The sequence below is a fragment of the Pholcus phalangioides genome, unplaced genomic scaffold (genome assembly GCF_987345545.1).
Source record: "Pholcus phalangioides strain wild (caught in Gottingen) unplaced genomic scaffold, Ppha-v1.0 ptg000003l_1, whole genome shotgun sequence".
NCBI lineage: Eukaryota > Metazoa > Arthropoda > Arachnida > Araneae > Pholcidae > Pholcus > Pholcus phalangioides.
The window spans coordinates 57702272-57719596 of NW_028301596.1; the positions used below are offsets into that span (position 1 = coordinate 57702272).

At 39.3% G+C, this 17325-nt stretch overlaps 1 protein-coding gene across 3 annotated transcripts in view; it reads left to right on the forward strand.

The window, feature by feature from the left end:
- The window catches only part of LOC149089005 (uncharacterized), a 36946-nt gene that overhangs the window by 15836 nt on the left and 3785 nt on the right, over window positions 1-17325 (forward strand). For all 3 annotated transcript variants that reach the window (XM_089251264.1, XM_089251274.1, XM_089251282.1), the window contains exons 3-10: window positions 2672-3826; window positions 6925-7301; window positions 9561-9755; window positions 9904-10101; window positions 12100-12183; window positions 12316-12397; window positions 12510-12586; window positions 16581-16718. In XM_089251264.1, coding sequence (XP_089107390.1) covers window positions 2672-3826; window positions 6925-7301; window positions 9561-9755; window positions 9904-10101; window positions 12100-12183; window positions 12316-12397; window positions 12510-12586; window positions 16581-16718 — 2306 coding nt within the window. The remainder of the gene's footprint in view (window positions 1-2671; window positions 3827-6924; window positions 7302-9560; window positions 9756-9903; window positions 10102-12099; window positions 12184-12315; window positions 12398-12509; window positions 12587-16580; window positions 16719-17325) is intronic.

The window sequence follows — 17325 nt, forward strand, 5'->3', positions numbered from 1 at the left end:
CTATTTACGCAGAATGTTTTTGCATTTTTATGTGTTTATGCATTTCAGTTTTCTATTATGTGTTTTGAAACTTCATTTGCTTTTTTCAGGTCAATTTGAATGCCTAATTTTTTACTTCTTTTTTCCTCTTTTTATGTACTTTTCACCCCCATCCTTTCAGTCTTCCATTTTTCTCCTTCATGGATAACATGTTGTTCTTCGGAAGCTTAAAACCAGGTACCTTAAACGCATAACCCGCGAGTCACACGTGTATCTCCTTTGAAGTTTTTGCGGTGGTCTGCCGACGAAAAAGCTTACATACTTACAGAAATGGATAGAAACGATAGAAAAAAACCTCAATGAAGAAATGTGTTCCAAAATTGGTGAAAGAATTAATTTCAAATCAGTGAGAAATAGTTTCAGAATTAGTGGAAAAATGATGTGATAATTTATGATTAATGAAAATTATTAATTTAAATTCATATCTGATAAAAAAAAATTTCTCAGGATTAATAAAAATTCAAATATAATGAAAAAATAGTTCAAGAATTAACGAAAATACATATTGAATGAAAAAATAATCTTATTATAAATGAAATTTCTCATTAATGTAGGGCTCCCTGTTTGGAGCCCTGGACCCCGGTGAGACGCTACTACGTGACATACGACAGGTGCGAAGAGGCACACCTGTGGGGTAATTTAAGATTTTTTTAAGGGGTTAATTTGAGGTGAGCGCAGAGATACTCTCAAAAGGAAATTTCAGTTCAGTTAACCTCCAAAAGGTATCTTAAATTCACAGAATTGATTAAAACAGCATTTCTTTTCTAACATTTAATTTTTTTTTTTTTAAATTTGAGGATCTTGGAGGGGGGGGGGGAGGGGCTGCATAGGACCCATAACCCTCGAAGTGGGAGGGGACATCAGAATTTTACAACGTGTTTGGTGGGGCATGGCGAAAAAAGGGTTGGGAACCATTGGCTTATATCAAGGGTGCTCAAACTTTTGAAAAGCGCCGGCCTCTTCATTGGTTTGAAAACGTGTCGCGGGCCACATGAGTGGCCCGCGACACGTAAGATGATGAGTAAGTGATGAGTAAGTGATCTAGAACAGTAACCGAGCTCACTTAATTGATCTGTAAATATGCCGCGGGTCACCTGAATGATTTCTAAATGTGCGCGAGTCACTTAAATGATTTGTAAATGAGCCGCGGGTCGCAATTTGTCTTGAAATGTGACGCGAGTTACGTAAGTGATCGAGAAGAATGCCCCGGATCACTTAATTGATTTGTAAATATGTCGCAGGCCACTTAACTGATGTGGAAGTATTCTGCGGGTCATTCAAGTTATCGAGAACAATGCCCCGGATCACTTAATTGATTTGTAAATGTGCCGAGAGTCACGGCGGTCTGGGAGTGTGCCGCCGGTCACTTAAGGAATATCTGGTTATGTGTGCTGTTTGTTAATTTTTACAAAATTATGCTTGAGGTCGCGGGTCACATCAGATGACTTCGAGGGGCCACATTTGGTCCGCGGGCCCATGGTTTGAGCATGTATAGTTTATATTATACTGTATAATGTTCGCTTGTATTTTCTTTATATGATTTAGATTTTGATGATAATTTTCGCAAATTGAAGCGCAGCCAACATTTTTTTGCAATAACAAATACAATTAACATTTTTTGACCCTATTTCCACGAATGCGCCTCCCCTTAAAACACAAGACCCTGTTCACACATCCTTTAGATACCCTTAATTCGAAAACCAATGCATATCTATAAACTAAAAAAAAACATTTTTGAGTGTAGTTGTGGGGGGCTTAATGCCTGCTTTACCCATGACCTATTGCCTATTTAACTGTTCGAGGCACATCGTGCTAGAGCTCTGTCAGCCTTTCCCCTTTGTGGATGCCAGACTACTTATACTGCAACACACGTGCACTTCGAGAAACTTTGATTTGACTATTTATTAATTTTATATCAAATTTCAGAAATATACGTAATTTCCACTCTAACCCAATTGGCGTTTCCCCTTGTGAGAGACCATAAATGATCTGTAAATGACATTCGACGCACCCCCCCCCCCCGTACAAGGTGTTGGTATCCCGCCCTGGACAGAATTTGGTGGTGATATATACGGGATGGTGGAAGAAGCTACTGGACACATACATACATCTTGAGATAATATCCTCTGTCAGTGGTTCTCGAACTTTGTTCACGGCGGTTTCGTTGGCTTAGTGAATTTCTTTCCGCGGCTCCCTAGAATAGTCTATCAAAAAACCGCTTCAAAGCCCGGAACAGGCACAGATCATTATCAGCAGCTCACTACGATGCTCCTAGGAGCCACAGCGAACACTTTGAGAAACCCTGTGCTTATGGGGATCTCTTACGGGGGAATGCTCTGAGAAATTTTTCTTTCAAGATATAACTAATAGGACAATGAGCTAAAGGTTGAAACTGCATTCCACACGATGTGCCGTCAGATTAATAGGGAGTGCCGCGAGATATTCGAAAAACAAATAGGGTTGCGTGAATCAGAGCCGCAACAGAGACTCGGGGTCATTTTTGTCAGGAGGGAGCAAACGTCCCTTCCACTGTAAAAATCTATGATCTTTCATAGAACTGACTAATTAATTATTTGATTTAGAACTCAACCAGCTCATCCTAAATTTTTATTAACTTTCTTCTCCAAAACAGACGCCAGCGATGCTAACGACAACAGCTCGACGACATTGTCACCCGTCGAAGATGAGCCAAGTCACCTGACGACCTTTTATCTGCCACCTTCACCTCTTAAACCTTCGGCTTTGGACACGCTCAGGTCTCTGGTTAAAGCGGATTCTGTGGAGAACGAGAATCTCCCCGAAGAAGAGAATGACGTGCTTCCCACAGGAGAACACGACAAAGCATTCGACGAAGTGAACATCGACAAATCGCATGCTGAGAAATGCGCCGATGGCACACCCGATTGCTTCCATCCTTCCACAGATGAACAACCGACGTCGTCCACGGTTGCAGTTACGGCTGCGGTAGAAAATAACGCCGAGAAAGAGAGAACTACTAGTGTCTTGTCAACGTCCAACGCTGACGAAACTCCCACAAACGAAGTGTTTACTCGATACTTCACTCTCCCCTCCTTGAACAGTAGTGACGTCTTTGGCGCAAACTCTAACGGATCGCAGCAGGACGAACCGACACCAGCCCCAACATCAGAGAATATCATTCCCGTGGAGTCGCCACCAGGTGATCGAAAAGAATCCGACGTCAAAGAACCGACAGCTCCACTGTCACACGACGAGAAATCGCAGGCGAAACATGTTGGTGCTCCGGGACATCGACAAAGAGGTGAAGCCGACCATCATCAGCAGCCCAAGGCGTTCACGGTTCCCGACGAGAAGGATCCCGGTCCCGACGAATCGCATGACGTACATCAAGTGCCACCATCCGAAGTGCAAGAAGTCGGGGTAGGAAACGACAACGTCGTTAACTCTGAAGCGGGAATCACAAAGTCCGTCGGGGAAGTCCAACCTACTTCACCGAAGGATTCATCCAAAGAGATAGTGAAACACCCTGACGATCCCAAGAAACAGGACCAGCAACCGACGAAGGAAGAGAAGAACCTTTCTTCGACGGAACCTTTCTCAAGGAGCACCACAACGACATCAGACAGTTACCCGTCCTTCACTGTTACGGACTCATTAACGTCTTCCATGCCATCGACATCGACCAATTCGACAACCACGAACACTCCTGAATCAACACTTCCGACAACGACTCCTATAACTGGTTCATCACCTACACAGGAACCTGAAACCAGGAGAACAACGAGATCTACTACCACGGCAGCTAGTAGTAAGTGCTCTTGTGCTATCTTTTATCTGTGCCACGTCTTCTGGCCGTTCAAGTATTACGTAAGCAAATTTTTAGCCATTTTTGACCCCTTCCCCCCCTGTCAGCAAAACGCTGACCCCCCCCCCCTTTTCAGCAAAATTTCGTCATCAGCTCTGCCCCTCGGAATCCAACTCATATTTTATAAAGGGTGGTTGATGACGTAAACATTATCCAAACCCCCCCCCCCCATCGATGATGACGTAATACTTGAACGGCCCCTTATAAAATGTACTTTTTAACTCTTTGCGGTCCAGAGGTTTTTTCGGCACTTCGTTGGTACGGTTCGTACTTTAAATCGCTTCCCCCGCTGTGAGGAAGGCCCCTAGATGTTTGTCTCTTTGCAGTTTTCGCATAGCTTTTGAGTTCTGCTAAGAAGCAGAATTCATAGAAGCCTTTTTATTATCGTAAGGGGCCGTTGAACAATGAAGTACCGTTGTTTTCTGATGCAGACCTATGTCGAGTCCACCCAATCGCGCATCCGGGGGGGGGGAAGGGTTATCGCCCCTCTCAAAAGACGAATAATATGAGGAAAATTTATTTGTCCCGTAAAATGTGGGATGATCAGATGCACCTACACCATAAGTCACTGCTCCGACACATCGCTCTATGTAGATCTGCCTGTTTCCACTTAACTCGCCGCTGAAAATATCTGTCACAACTTCATTCGAAGAAGAAAATGTCTACCACGGCTTCATTCACCGCTGAAAATGTTTGCCTCCGCTCAATTCGGAGTGACGATGAATACCCCTACTCCATTCACAGCTGAGGATCTCTGCCCTCGCTCCATTCGAATTTGAAGGTGTCTGACTCTGCTCCATTCGCAGCTGAAGATGTCTGCCTACGCTCAGGCGTGGACCCAGGGTCAGGGGAGATGGGAACGACTGGCTTTTCCAAGAACCTAATAATATATATGGGAGAATTTGTCTGATTCGTAAAACACCGGACGATCGAACGAACTTACACAATTGGTCCCTCCCGTCACATCGTCCTGGATCCGCGCGAGTCCACATAGGACCTCAAAAGGTTAATTGTGAGACGTTTTAATATTCTTGACTCATTGGCCCATGACTGGGAGTCGAACAGACACTCCCAAATTGTTGTAGATGTTTGACACACGAATTGGTCTCTAAGGCCTTCCACAAAATACTTCGCCCATGAATGACTTTGGTACATTTAGTACAAGCGAAACATCAAGACTGAAATTCGGTTGATCAATTAGAACAAGGGTTCTTAACCATGGGGGTCCTTGAGAAGCTTTCAGGAGGATTCATGAGCTTGGAAATGGAAAACAATCAACTCATTCTTTTTACAGCATATACTGAATACTATTCTGAAAAAGGCTCGGAATTTTCATTTTACTGGTACAAGTGGACTGTACCAAAAAATGGTTTCTAGTACCTATAATTTTTGTACGGAAGAGAATTCAGCACATAAATATTATTTGAACGCTGGGATTGCTGCTGCTACCTATTGGATAAAAACAAAACTATCTGTTATAATTCTTAAAATAAGATGGTTGTTGGTTTTAAACCAATTTGCAGCATGCATATGAACTGCATATGATATGACACTATATACATATTTTTTTTCTTTCTCCGCTACGTACCGGTGTAAACATTATGTACCATAATATCGATTAATGCCGTTGCTAGTTGATGCGAAGTACCGAGCACTGAGCTCTCGTCTTCTTCGTCTTGGTTTCTCTACTTAGGTAGAGATATTGATCAGTCAATGGAAAAATGGTTGCTTAAAAACAACCACAAATATCGATTACCGAAAACCGTAATTGGTGGAACGGGGTTCCAATGGATAGTTATAATCCATCAAACCCCCTTCATCATGACTCTGAAAATTCCTGTCTTTATGCGGCTTATCATATTTATAATACCAAACCATAAATATGAAATATAATATATACAGTTGTATATCAGTCAGAAAGTCAGAAAATTTTTCTCCAAATATATTTTTTCTCCTCCGGTTCGCTATTTATTTCTTCCATTTGTGCTGTTTCGCGATAATTTTCACGTAATTTAAGCAGTCTACAATAAGGAAAAATTTACAGAACCCACACTGAACAAAACTGTACAAGGCACAGGCTTTACATCCAATTGATAATGTTAGCCATTGCTTTACAATGCGCCTCAAGAATGCCATTTGAAATTTATTTTTTTAATTTCCTGGTTTTTATCAGTGAATTTGAGTTACGCCCTGATTTTTATGCGGATTTGTCGTCATTATTTTATTGGGACAAGGGGACCGTGACCTTCATTTCATCGGTGCAAGGGATCCGTAGAACGCAAAACGTTAAGAACCCCTGAAATACAGTGAACAAAAATCGACCTAAAGTTCATTCTTAGAGACAGTCGCTTGGTCCAGGGCGATTTGTTGGAAGAGGCGATTTATTATTTAGGATTCGGTGAATAGTCTTGTATTTTGAGGGCCAGATAAATTTTGCCCCCCTGCCACGGACGATAGACATCTCCAGCTGCGAATGTAGCCGAGGCAGACACCATTAGCTGCGAATGAAATCGAACATCATTAGTTGCAACAAGGCCATAGCAAGGGCGGGGGGGGGGGGGGAATCGATTGTCTACCCCCCCCCCGAAATGGGAGAAAATGACCGTAAAAGGGGAAAAAGATGGCCAAATCTATTGTTATATCACTTTTGGTCCCCCCCCCCACACGAACGAAATTTCTGGCTATGGGCCTGAGCTGCGAATAAAATCGAGCAGACACCATTAGCTGCAAATGGAGCAGAGGCAGACACTATCAGCTGTGAATGCAGTAGAGGCTGACACCATTAGGTTCGTTGAATCCTCCAGATCAATTTTTTACCTGATTTTTTGGCTCTTGGGAGGGGGGGTGATCGCTCCCATCGCCTTCCTCTGGATCCGCTGATGCTTTGGAGAAATCTCTGCGTAGTAGTCACGTGGTTAGGGAATGAACACCTTAATTTACAAGGAACCAGGGCGTTACAATATACGCCGTTTTTTAATTTTTTATTTTAATACTTGTTTTTTCTTGATTTCAATTTTTTTTTCTCTGTTGATTATTTCAAGCGTCCCAAAGCCTGCCAGTGCAACCAATTTGGATTACGAACAAAACTTGCTCGGATCTGCCAGTGTGCGTGAAGGTTCGCGTTTCGGGACCCGTCTGTGAATCGGAAGCGAACCCGTTCGTCGAGGAATCTCTCAAAGCAGCGGTGGTAGATGTGCTTCACAGGCATTTGAGGGACATCATTCATGCCGGAAGGGTCGTCGTCAGAGCAGGTTGTGGCGACGAAGGGTCGCATAATCGACAGGCGACATCCGATTCTTTACTCTTCTTCGTTACGGACACTTCAGGTGAATACGAAGAGGATCTGACGTCTATTGCAGGCGTCTTGCTCCGTAGGCTCGTCAAGAAATCAAGGGGACGAAATTCTGCACAAACACAGGTAATAATACAACATCTCGACCTGAGTTAGTTTACACAATATTGTCGAAGCACATAATACACTGTTTCCAAAAGTCTGTGTCTTTCTTGGAGTTTAGACATTTTTTTGAATTTCTGAAAAAAAATACTGGGCAGATCGTTCTGAAATTTCGGTCACGTGAACCCTATTCTCGTACTCACAATTTTCAGTGAAAATTTAGTCGCGAGTACATTTAGGGGACCGACAAAAAAATTAAATAAGAAAAAAATTTCTTCTATCACCCCTGTATAATAAAAAAAACTGCAAGTGATTAGTAACTTTTGCAAATTATTGTACTAGCTTTGTGTACCAGCTGTATACATTTCCGTGAGAATCGCACGCATATATTTAAGAAAATAAAAAATGTTTTCTATGAAAATTTCAATTTTTCTCGCATGTTTTCGCTTATAACATGCGGAATTTTCAACCAATATTCATGAAATTTACAGAAAAATTGGAACTACACATACATGTTGTGTATGAATTTAGAATGTGACAAACTATATTTATAATTTAATAAGATAAGGACATTTTTAGTAATTGATTTTTAATCACGCATGCGCCGAAAATATCGAATTTATTTTCTAATAATTTGGTTGCCAGATATATAGTGCAACTTATATTAAAATTCCAGTTGAATATCGTGAAAATTCAGAAAGATATATGCAATATTGTGAGCAGTAATTTAAGTTAATGGATGAGAGTACCTGGATGATAAGGGATTTTTCACAAACTGGTATTTCGATTATTTTCTGTCATTTGATTATTTCTCTCAGTTTCTACATTTTCACATCATACACATGTGTTATGTTCAAGCATTTCTCTTATATATAACTAGCTTACCCGTCGCGCGTTGCTCAGAAGAAAGGAAATTCAAGGAAATGAAGAGAGAGGAAAATAAAAAATAAAAAAAACTATGCCAGAAACCTTCGCGGGAGTGTACTCAACAACTTTCCAAAGTTTCATGGCGATCGGATGAATGGTGTAGTAATGCATAAAGGACAAATAGACAGACATACATTCGTTTTTATACACATTATATAGATTAGACGCGAGTCTTCACTCATTCGCATAAATCTGTTGACTTATTTTTGAAATAATTAAAGAACATATTTATATCGAAATACCAATTTGTGGAAACTCCCTTATCATCCAGTAACTTAAATTACAGTTCACGATATCGCATATATCTTTCTGAATTTTCACGACATTAAACTCTAATTTTTATGCAAGTTGTATTATGTATCTGACAACTAAATTATGAAAAAATGAAATAGCTATTTCCTGCGCGCGTGCGCAATTAATAATCCTTCAATAATAATACTCATATCTCAATTGAATAAAGAGTTATCAAACTCTAAATTAAACATGGTATCTCATTTAGTGTCAGATCGTTTACGAATGTCATAAAAATTGGGTGAAAACCCCGCATGTTATAAGCAAAAAAAAAAAAAAAAATGCGATGAAAATTGGAACTTTTATAGAAAAAATTCATATCTTTGTGAATATACGCGCTATTCTCACGCAAATGCATACAAGTATTGCGCAAAATTAGTATAATATTGTTACGATCTGTAGGCGATAGATGGCGAGATTTGTTCGATGGCTCTCAGAAATATCGAAATCGATTGATGCCGGTTTCGGTTTATCGGAAAGGGATACTATTGATGAGAACATTCTATATAGAAAGTCCCACCTCTCCAGACATTGGTTCAACCCCCTCCGTACGGTGGCGCCGCCAACTAGGAAACTGCAAAATAGAATTTTGTGGAATGTTCTATTTCTCGAAGTTTCTGTCGGGGTTATAAATAGTGCGGCGCTCACAAGATGGCAGGCTAGACAGGCTCCAGAAAACTCGAATGAGGGAGAGACTGGATGAAAAGTCAGTCGTGTTTAAACTTTACGAGAAAGTTGTTAGCTCTCTGATTAACTTGTGTTTGTCCGTCTTCTTGTTTTGCAACCTCGAGGTCTCGTGAAAAATTGTCCGGGACAATATCTTGTGAAAGTTACAAATCAATTGCAGTTTTTTTATCATAAAGGGTTGATAAAAACAAATTTTTTTCAATTTAATTTTTTGTCTGTCCCCTAAATGTACTCGTGACTAAATTTTTGCTGGAAATTGGTGAGTACAAGCATAGGGTTCACATGACTGAAATTTCAGAATGATTTGCTTAGTATTTTGCTTTTGGAAACATAGTCTGTTTTTACGCGAACCCAGTTTGAAAGTTTCTCGTGTTGCAGATTATTTCGGCAAGATTGGTGGAAAGAGCTTCCGAAGACGAGGAACACAGCGGCAACGCACTCAAAGGTGAAGGTGACAAGGACACCAATGCACCTTCAACGCCATTTGTGGTCCCTCACAATTCCGGAATGATTGCCGCAGTAGCGATATCAGCAGTTGCAGGAGCCTGCCTGTGCCTGCTGTGCCTCCTGATGGTATGCACGAAGACACAATCGCATTCGTCGAAAAGTCTGATTTTCTGCCAGCTCTTATAAATTCAACTTTGCCGTGCATTTGCTATGTCGTTATCTTTCGACCAAGTTATCTGCGAAAACGTGATTTCATAGATATATTTTTCTGCAGGTGGTCATGAAGCAGAGGTTGGCCGCCCAACAGCATCAAGTGCAGAACGTGAACGGCCATCGCCCACCGAACGGTCAGCTGGATGCCTACAGCCTGGACTCGTTCTCGATAAACGCGAGCTTCCGCAGGCGGCGACCCGGCAGATCATCCGTTGGCTCTTTCACCAACCACGGATTTGTCGGCGACCATGACGATATGGTAGGCGTTTAATATAGAATAATAATAAAATTTACGAGAAAAAATATACAAGTATGAGCCCTCTGGCCGGACCGAGAGCACTTGTGGCCAACAAACTCGTGCCATAAAAATTGAAAGCATTAAAAAAAACTAGAATGCACAGAGAAAGGATTTTCTAATCAAACTTCGCGTCCTAATTTTGTTTTGCGAACTTTCGTTTGACAGAATTATCATTTGAAAGGTTGCGAAAGCTCTATTGGTATCTTGATCTTATATGGTCTTGCTTTTTGAATCTGTAAAGTTTCAAACTCACTCTCGTGAATATCCTTGTTGGAGTCATTTTTGAAACTGATGCATTCAATCGATAACTGATGGTCAATACAGTCATCCCTCGGTATTCAAGGGGTTACGTTCCGGGAGATAACCGCAAATACGAAAAATCTACGAATAACACAAATCATAGACATTCATTTTTTAGGCATCTCGTTTATATCTACTCTGTGCGGTAGAAGTAAAAAAGGGGTGTCCAGTGATTCTCGGCAATGTTTTCTGAACGCATATTATAATGCCTGTTAGAAGTTTCTTCTTCGTTTCAGTTGAATTGTTAGAATGTGGTAGCAATTCTACATATGAAAAACATGTGAAAAACGTACCATGTATGGTCTACGTCATGGAAACAATCCATTGCCGAGTTAAATTTACGAAGCCCTTGCACTATGTTGCTCACAATGAATTGAATAATGTGTATAGCGAGCCATGAATTCTTGCATAACATCTGATCAAGCAGCTGAATGCTAGATGTTGAGTTATAAGACATATTTACATCCATATTTGTCATGGGCCACTTTTTCTCAGCCACCTCGTTAGGCATTTCGTCTGTTATGGTCTTTTATTTGTATATATATAAAGGACTTGAACGCCATGATGTTCAAGGGCAAGTTCTTTTTTCTTATATCTAATTGTAGATTCATTGATTCCGTGTTAGCGGGAAACCTCAGCGATGAAGCTGATCATTACTGGTATTCGATTTTTTTTTCAAGTTTTTCAGTTTCAGAAACATTTAAATAATGCAGTCTTCTAGAAACATTTAGAGAAGCACTAGAAAAACCTTTGGTAAGGGAGTTTTTAAAACGTTTGTATGTTAACACACATACAATAAATTTATATTTTGTTTCGATACGAGAATTAACACTGCAGCAGCGTTTTCTGGAAAACTGGGAAAGAGATCACAAATACCGAGGGTCGACTGTAATCCATACTAAAAATGAAACCGAAAACAGAACATGAAACAAAACTAAAACTTAAATAAACGCCAAAATCAAAGGAAAACGAAACCAAACTAATGTTAGGATGAAAGTAAATATTAAATGAAGTCGATGGAAAACAAAATTCATTTAAAATGGCAGCAAGTTTAGTTGGTAACGAAACCAAAAATTCCACCGGAAATAAAACCAAGGCAAAATCTCGGTTTCTATAGAATCATTCGTGATTAGCAAAACTTTATGCACAGCGTAAAGTTTGAAGCGAATAAGGATGTAATTGTTTCCAGATAGCTTTGCAAGTGTTAGTCGCAAATGCTCATGCTATACCACAGTATAAGGCAAAGTTAGTACTTTATACGAGTACTATAATTTACGGTAAATAAACCGCTGAGATTTTTAAGCCGCATTAAAAAAAATTTCCGTAGTAAAGTTGGTTGTGGGGAAACGCTACAACTTTGTACACACTATAATCGCAATTTTTATTCACCAAGTAAAAACACAGTAACATCGAAGTGAAAGTTGGACGTTTAACTTACCTTTCGTCTTCTTTGAGAATTTTGTAACGCTCTGATTAAACACTAGTTTTTATCCTGGAGCGCAAATATTTTTTTTTACTGGATTAAAAAAGAAAAACACATTGGAACTTTTTTTTCGAATTTTACTCGAAAAAAACAATTTAAAGGAAGCTCATAATCATGGTCGTATTTTGTATTACGTAAAAGCTTAACAGGTTTCTTTTTTATTTCTTCCCGCTAAGGCTTTGCTTTCGAAAAGAATGTCTTCGGCAGCTTTGGCCGCCCTTTTGAAAAACCACAAGACTATCATAGAAGAAGAATTCCAAGTAATTTTTCATTTTTAAAAAAAAAACAAAACAAAAACTTGTTAAACCTGAATTTGAGTCGGTTTTCATTTCGTTTGAATTACAATAAAGAAAATTCAAAACATATTTCTTTTTTATTTTCGAATGGCACAGAAAATTCCGATGAACATGCCGAAGCCGAGAGAGATTCCAGTGGGAGCCGAAGTTAAAAATCGTTACGTTAACGTTGTGCCAAGTAAGCAGCAAACTATTCTTTCGTCAGTGCCAGAAAATTGCCGAAATGTTCCAAATCTTAAATTGTAAGGAATTTCTTTAGTTTTTTATCGATTCGTCTTATTCGTTCACAGATCCAAAAACGCGTGTATTGCTGGCTGATAATACTGACGATCCAGTCAAGACATACATAAATGCCAATTACGTTCGGGTGAGTGCGTTTTTTTTTCGACTTTTATTTAATTAAACTGTATTTCGTTTAGAAAAATACAAACTTTGAAAAAATGCACCTTGAGTAACTAGTACTGAGTTGAAACATACTTTTAAGGCTTTCGAGTCAGTTTTACTGTCCTTGCGCTTTCGTGGGAATGTCATGGGTGTGGTGTGAAGCAAGGGCTTTCACCACTACCTCCTATGTATATAGGAGGTTGTGCTTTCACACACCACCTGGCTAGAAAGACCAACTTATATCGAGTTGATTTTCTGGTTTTAAACTAAAAATTTCGAGCTTCTTCAAAAGCGAGCACAATCCCGGTCTACCGCCATTTTTTAAAATTTACTGCACCTTTTCCTCTCTTTCTGGGGTGAGTTGCACCAGAAATATCAGTGCTTTACAGCTGACGAGCAATAGCTGATATTGTGCGTGAAGTTCATGCTGCCATCTGCACTTCAAACTGTGATTGATGTGCAATGATTGAATATTTTCACCGTTGTAGGGTCTATTACTCTGTATGGTGAGACTTTTATATAAGAAATCAGCTCGCATTGGCCTCTCATAACAAATGCCAACTAGCTTGCTTTTTGAAAACGTTTCGCTGCATCGCTTGATAGCAGGGCTGGACAAATCTATAGAAATTCACATACTCGGTCGGGCATGTACCTCAAAATAACAGATGCCCGAATCAATAATTTACATGCCCAAAAAGTATCATCACTGGACTGAAAAAATCTAAAAAACAATTTGATTTATTTGTATAAAAAAAATCGAAGCGATTTTTAAATCGAAATTTCGAAAGAAATAAAAAAAATTCAAAAGAATGTGGTCACCAATTAAAAATCTAAAAAATACGCCAAACCGCTAATTAATTTTTTCCTAACAACGTCAACAAATTACAATTATTCACCTCGCTTATACAAAGAACCATAGTCGAGTTACGGTGCGGACTTGAGCAGGAGCGGATCTAGGGTAAGGTGACCAGATCATGCGACTGAGAAACCAGGATAAATCCAGATAAAAACCGGGACATCTTGAAAAGAAAATTAGAAGATATTATATAGAGTCGAGAGGGCTATAAGGCAATAGATAAAATTACCTATTGAAAGTAAAAGCCTGGGCCTCGTACGGGTTAGCTCAGTGATGTTCAACTTTTTTCTAGTTGCTGACCGCTGAAATTAAGTGAACATTTTCGTGAGCCGGCATAAGAGGGGGAGGGGGACGAAACAATTTGCGAACCGGTGAAAAGGAAATAATAAGATGAAATATTCTGACCTTCTGACTGATTATATTTCATATTTATACTTTGTTTTAATAAATACGAGCAACTACGTTATATTAGGACCTCTGCTGTCACCTGCTGAATAAAAACAAAACTATCTGTCATAATTCTTAAAATAAAAAAACTTGGTTTTGAACCAATGTAAAGCATGAAAGTAAGCAACGTGGGATATAAAACAATGGATTTCGTTATTTTTATGCTGCATACCGATATGAATTCGATGCATCATTATATTGGTAACTATATTTTTAAGTTTGCAGCAAAATCAATTCCTGCAGCAAACATATACGTATATACATATTAACCAATATTTTGATCTACAAAATGTACACTGAAATCCAGCATAAACAAAAGAAAAATATAGTTTTATAAAACATGTTGTTCAATTCATGCTGCACATCGGTTTAAACCCAATAACCATTTCATATTGAGAACTAGCTGTTACTCGTGGCCTCGCTCACGTGGTATTGACAATCTGATAATTTTTCGGCGATGAATCTTCCGTATAACATTTGGACCCCTCATGGCCCCTTAGGGATTGAATTTTTCGAGGTCCTGTCTTAGTGAGTCTCGATGTCATAAAATATAATATACTCGCGAAATTTCATATATATAGCTTCAGAGATTTTGGCTCAGCGATGTTTGATTCATATAACCTTTGGTGAACCCCCTCCCCTAGAGGTTGAATTTTGAAAAATCCCTTCTTATTAAGTCTCTAAATTCCAAAACAAAAAATATTGATCAAATTTCATATTTAGTTTCATCGGTTTTCGTTCAGTTCTTTATATAATCTTTGAACCCCCTTATGACCACTTTAGGGAGAATCGAATTTCGAAAACTTCTTCTTAGTGTCTTTACATCATAAAATGAAACTATTGACTAAATTTCATATTTATAGCTTCAGCGATTTCGGCTTGGTGGTGATGAATCAGTCAGTCGAGACGTGTTATTTTATAAGTATAGATTATAACAGATTGTTTAGTTTTCGTCCAATAGATAGCAGCAGGAGTCTTAGCATTCAAGCAATAATTATGTACAATTCTCTTCCATACAAAAATTATAGGTACGCTTTTCCCTCCCACACATATTCAAAATCTCCATTTTTTTTCTTAAAAAAATTGATTTGATTGAATCTTCAATTAACGGAGAAAAAAACCGGGGCAAACAGCTGCCCCAAAAGCATTGCTTGTGACATTGTATTTATTGGTCCATAACCGGGACGTCTGAACACCCCAGCCTAGGATGAATCCCATTATTATTTTTACTGAAAGAGCTAAATTTACTAAAGAGGAATTTTAGGTGGTGAAAAGAATCTAAAGAAGTAAAAATTTCTCTGTGGAATTTCCATTGCCGCTGTGGTGGTCGAGTGGTCATAGTGACGGACTCGCATCGCGACGATCTGGGTTCGAACCCCACAGGCGCCACAGTGGTGGTCGACTGAAGTTGGTTTTCAACTTCAAGACGCGAATGTGAGTCGATCTCGCCGTTAAAAAGTCTCGCCACAGAGAGCAACAGGCCTACAACGTTACAAATATGCAATCATTACACTTCACTCAGAATTTGAAGTATAGATGGCATCACTGAAATATCAGCCACAACACTAGCTACACACTCACACTGTTAGGTGCACTCAATTTGTTCCAGACTCCGCCACGAAGCTGGGCTGGAAGAGATCTCGGCAACGGGATAAGTCCGGTGGCAGAGACCCTGGCGTTCATTCATTCATGTGGAATTTCCAGATGGGTTGGTGCATGCCGAGATATGCTGCGCGTGTATACGTGGTATGCTAACATATTATGTTGTCAGATTATACTTGTTCAGTGTTATACTGATGCTTCCATCTACCTTACATATTGTGAAGTGAAAAAAGGCGCATGCTTATATTTTCGTGTTATGTAAGTATCGTCTTTAAGGTCTATAATGCTAGACTGGTGGTTTTCAACTAGTGGCCCAAAAGGATACGTTTCAGAACAATGTAGAAATCAGAATGAAAATCGACACAGCGGCTAGGATTCGTCCCAAAGGGTCCTCGGTAAGACCAAGAGGTACTCCTGTAAGTGTACCAATCATCACTCTGGAGAATTTCTAACAGATTGGTTACATGCATGAACTTGATGTGTGCACATATGTGTGGTCCTAAAATATTTGTTTTCAGAGTTACGATTGTTTCATGAAATATTGGTGCTGCCATCAACCTTATATATTTTAATATAAAAATGGAAAATGTCTGGATTTTCATGTTATATAATAATTGTGTGTCACTTGCTTTCTGCGAAGAGATCTTTTCAAATGGAGACAGACTTTTATTCGCACCTAGAACTTGGAAAACCACAGCAAACCAACGCTGGTTGTAGTACTTCAGCTGATCACCATGCTGCCGTCAACGGGGTTCGATGAGAGTGCAGCTAAGATGTTCTATAGCAGAAAGTCTCCGCACGAATCTTTGAAGTCATCCATTTCACCTGTAGCGATCGGATATAGCAGTCCGACCGCATGCGAAATCTTTACCTTTTTTTGCAATATATCCAATGACTATAGGTGAATTGGATGACTTCAGTGACGTCACGAGCTTCGCGCGGAGGCTTTCTGCTATAAAAGGTGTTGATGCAGCACGCGATGCCCACTCACATCGAATATACTCTGTAGTTGGTGTAAATTTAGTGCTTGAGAAGTTTGAATTCCTAGAAGCTTACTTATTATTTTTTGCAGGGATATGACAACAGACTTTCGTTCTACATAGCCTGTCAGTCTCCTCTAGCAGAATACGTCGAAGATTTCTGGAAAATGGTCTGGGAGCAACAGTCAAGAGTCATCCTGATGCTGACGATGCTCGAAGAAAATGGAATTGTACGTGTAGATACCGAAATAATTTGCAATTAAAATTACTGTGACAATCATGCTCTCGTATGCAGTATGAAAGCTTCAAGATGCGTATATTAAATGTGATAAATGTGGTTATTATGCATACTAATAAATGTTCCTACTATATATCAATCACTTTTACCGGCGATTACGCATAATACCCAAGCGTCACGTCGTTCATAAACGTAATAAATATTACTATATGATAATTCATACATGTATTGTATCATTATGTCGGGTATGATCGTACAATTTATCATTATGTCGGGTATGATCGTACAATTTATCATTATATCGGGGTCCGACTATATTCATCATATATACTAGACTCTGATTTTTTCATATTTATCAAATTTACCAATAACGCTTGGGTATTATACATATTCGCCGATAAAAGTGATAAATTTATCAAACTTACCAAGACGATTGATAAGTATGCATAATAACCGAATGTTATGCATACTTATCAAGAATTTTGGCTACTTTCTCTAAGTAATGACCGATTTATCACTTTTACCGTAACATATACAACCATGCATCCTCAAGTTTTCATACACAATACTGTCTCTAATTTCATTATGCATCAGTATGC